The sequence below is a fragment of the Fopius arisanus genome, unplaced genomic scaffold, assembly GCF_000806365.1.
Source record: "Fopius arisanus strain USDA-PBARC FA_bdor unplaced genomic scaffold, ASM80636v1 scaffold00064, whole genome shotgun sequence".
Lineage (NCBI taxonomy): Eukaryota > Metazoa > Arthropoda > Insecta > Hymenoptera > Braconidae > Fopius > Fopius arisanus.
Window position 1 is genome coordinate 341,456 of NW_011887803.1, and position 3,706 is coordinate 345,161.

Genomic DNA, 3,706 nt, shown 5'->3' on the forward strand with positions numbered 1-3,706 from the left:
AAATTATAAAAAAAATTTCCTTTTGAAATTTTTGAAAAATTTCAGAAAAGTATTCCCGCAATTTTTTGAAAATTTGGAAAAAATATTTCGATTACTATTTTTTTTGTCCCGGGTATTTAATAAATTCATCATGACAACTGGTGAAAAATCTTTTCACCTGAACGGATACACATGGTGTTGACACATTTGGTTCATTGGAAAATTATATAGAGTGGTGTAACAAAAAAAAATTCAAGGCGAAACGAATATTAAGGTCAGTGAAATATTGCTGATTAAGATTCCATTAATCCAATTGAGTATAACACAATGGAATAAGACAGCCTTTATCAAAGACAGATATCAAAGACGAAGGCCTGTCCTAAGGCATTCCCATATGTATACATAAGAGTTATGAAATATTGTTCTCCCCCCCACACCTGACAATTACATAATAATATTACCAAGTACCCACCCAATCCAATTTTTATTCATTCCTCAAAACTCCTTTTTCATTTGTATCTTCATAATTTTTTTAACAACTTCCATTAAACATTTTGAAAAAGAAAAAATTTCTGTTGTAAATATAAAATTACAATAAATTGAAGAGTTGGAGGGAAAGTTCATTTACATTGCAATGAATGTGATAGTGTAAATAATTAAATAAATAAATTAAAAATACAAATATTATAATAATGATTGAAAATAGGTGTTAATATGAAAAATAAAAAAAATAAAAGTATTAAGTAATGTAGAACGTATGATAGGGGAGAATATATGTCTCGTATGAATCTGTAAACTGCTAGAACAAAATTGGATCTAAACCGAATTCTCAAATTCGATTTGTAGGCATTTGCCAGAAGAGCATTTTCAATGCACAGAAAACGTTTAAAAACGATGTTTCTAGCCAGTTAACTCCGCATATTGCCAAGAGCCATCGGCTGTTTCCGCAGTTGATTATTCCCCTCATCCGTGTTTTCATAAACATTATTTATTGAATAAAATACCAGTGAGAAATGGTAAGATTACAAAAGGATTATAAATGGAATTTGGATAAGTGAAAAAATGAGACAGTGGATTGAGATTTTCACGGAGGGATCACTCACTCCCTGATTCCGTGACTTCTCGAAAAAAAATCTGTGGCGGGAATTTATTCGAAATAATTAAAGAAATTCGAAATTAATTATTCCAGGGGCAATAAAGTGACTGGATTAACAGTAAATAAAATTCGAAATCGAGAGGACGGAATGGAGCGAGACGGTTTGATTTTTCGAAATTTCGGATTTTCAAAAAAGAAAAAAAATATATTTATCAAGTTTATGATTGAAGAACAACGAATAAAATATTTTGCAAATAAGATAAGGTGCGAAGCATTTTTTGAAGGTGGGGTTTCCATTAATTTCGATTCGTTTCATTGGTTGCAAATAATTTGAATGTGATGTCATGACTCCGGGAGCGAGTAACCCGATTTCACGTATTATATATTTGCGAATTTTTCAGGATGAATTGACAAAGGATCAGATAGCACGTGAGTTACTCATTTTTTAATAAGGGTAATAATGATAATAATAAGGGACAATTTTTAGTACTCAAAAAGGCATTTGATGCCTTTGACCAAGCTAAGAAAGGGTGCATTGGTACCGATATGGTGGGAACTATTTTGGCTATGCTTGGATATGAATTGAGTGAAGAAACTTTAGCCGAGATAATCGCCGAGGTCGACGAAGATGGTATGGAGGATCAATTTTTCTTTCCGTGAAACGAGCACAAAGATTACTCCTCAAAATATTCCAAAAAAATATTGCAGATAAAGGGATTATCCTCCACTGATATTTTTTTGACAGTGGAATTTTTCGATTTCAGTGAATACCTCCTCGGTTTCATGCTCCCCTGATACTTTTTCAAAAAATTTGGATTTTTCAATTCCACTGAAAACCTTCTCGATTTTCATGTTCCCCTGATACTTTTTCAAAAATTTTGTATTTTCAAATTTCAGTGAATACCTCCTCCATTTTCATGCTCTCCTGATACTTTTTCAAAAATTTGGAATTTTCAAATTTCAGTGAATACCTCCTCCATTTTCATGCTCTCCTGATACTTTTTCAAAAATTTTGTATTTTCAAATTTCAGTGAATACCTCCTCCATTTTCATGCTCTCCTGATACTTTTTCAAAAAATTTGGATTTTTCAATTCCACTGAAAACCACCTCCATTTTCATGCTCCCCTGATACTTTTTCAAAAATTTCGAATTTTCAAATCTCAGGGAATACCTCCTCCATGCTCATGCTCTCCTGATACTTTTTCAAAAATTTTGAATTTTCAAATTTCAGTGAATACCTCCTCCATTCTCATGCTCCCCTGATACTTTTTCAAAAATTTGGAATTTTCAAATTTCAGTGAATACCTCCTCCATTTTCATGCTCTCCTGATACTTCTTCAAAAATTTGGAATTTTCAAATTTCAGTGAATACCTCCTCCAGTTTCATGCTTCCCTGATACTTTTTCAAAAATTTTGAATTTTCAAATGTCAGTGAATACCTCCTCCATTCTCATGCTTCCCTGATAATTTTTCAAAAATTTCGAATCTTTTCATTTCAGTGAATACCTCCTCCATTCTCATGCTCCCCTGATATTTTTCAAAAATTTCGAATTTTCCAATTTCAGTGAATACCTCCTCAATTTTAAATTGTCTACTGCGCAGGAATATTTCGAAGCAATAATTTTTCCATCTCCAATATTTTGCGTTGTGTTATTTTGATTATTTGTCATCCAATACAAAAATCATCAATCCCATAAAAAATGAAGGAATACCATTTAATAACGACAATATTCTGCATAGGCTCTGGTGAACTTGAATTCGAAGAATTCTGCACCCTGGCTGCCAGATTTTTGGTGGAAGAAGATACCGAAGCAATGCAGCAAGAATTGCGAGAGGCTTTCCGCCTTTACGACAAAGAAGGCAACGGTTACATAACGACTGACGTATTTCGCGATATATTACACGAACTTGACGATAAATTAACAAATGAAGAGTTGGACCTCATGATCGAAGAGATCGACGCGGACGGCTCTGGGACTCTCGATTTCGATGGTAATTTCCCCAAAAACATAATACCCACATTCTGAACTGCACTGAATCATTTTTTCCCCAAAACTTTCTAATAAATTATGTCATTTCAGAATTCATGGAAGTTATGACAGGAGGCGATGACTGAATACCGGAATTATTCTCACAATGCGGAAGTCAGAAAATCCGTAAAAAATGGTGAAAAATATCAGCAAGTGTAAGTGAAGTGTACCTTCGGTCAATCATATGAACAAATAAATTTTAAATTAAAAACTTTTCCATTATTTTCCAAATTATTTCATGTTATTGTTCATCATTTATTTTTATTGTTATTGCTCAGTTATTATTATATGTGTAGCATGATTGGATACAGCAGCAAAAAGACAATGCACTGGTTATTATCCTAATGAATAAAAAATTCCACCGTTTTATTCTTACGTTTTTATTATTTTCTAATTACGAGGAAACACTTGTCACGTTTGACGACGACAACTTGCGTGGGTATTCACGGTATCCTATACATACGAGGAAGTGAAAGTCAGGTGTCGCCTTTTTTTTTACTCCCCTCTTTCTTTCTTCCCAGTCAAATTAGCGACACGATTGCATCGGAATGGAAATTATCATTACTCTAACTTCATTCATGTACTTTCTTCCGGTTCACT

The 3,706-nt window shown here is 33.1% G+C and overlaps 1 protein-coding gene across 1 annotated transcript; it reads left to right on the forward strand.

Annotated features, from left to right (window-relative positions):
• Positions 1-848: 848 nt before the first annotated feature.
• LOC105269052 (troponin C, isoform 1) lies at positions 849-3,475 on the forward strand. The gene is made up of 5 exons (XM_011309028.1): positions 849-995; positions 1,477-1,504; positions 1,563-1,706; positions 2,817-3,068; positions 3,158-3,475. Exons 1-5 carry the CDS (start codon positions 993-995, stop codon positions 3,190-3,192), a joined length of 462 nt encoding a protein of 153 aa, XP_011307330.1. The 5' UTR covers positions 849-992; the 3' UTR covers positions 3,193-3,475.
• The last annotated feature ends 231 nt before the right edge of the window (positions 3,476-3,706 follow it).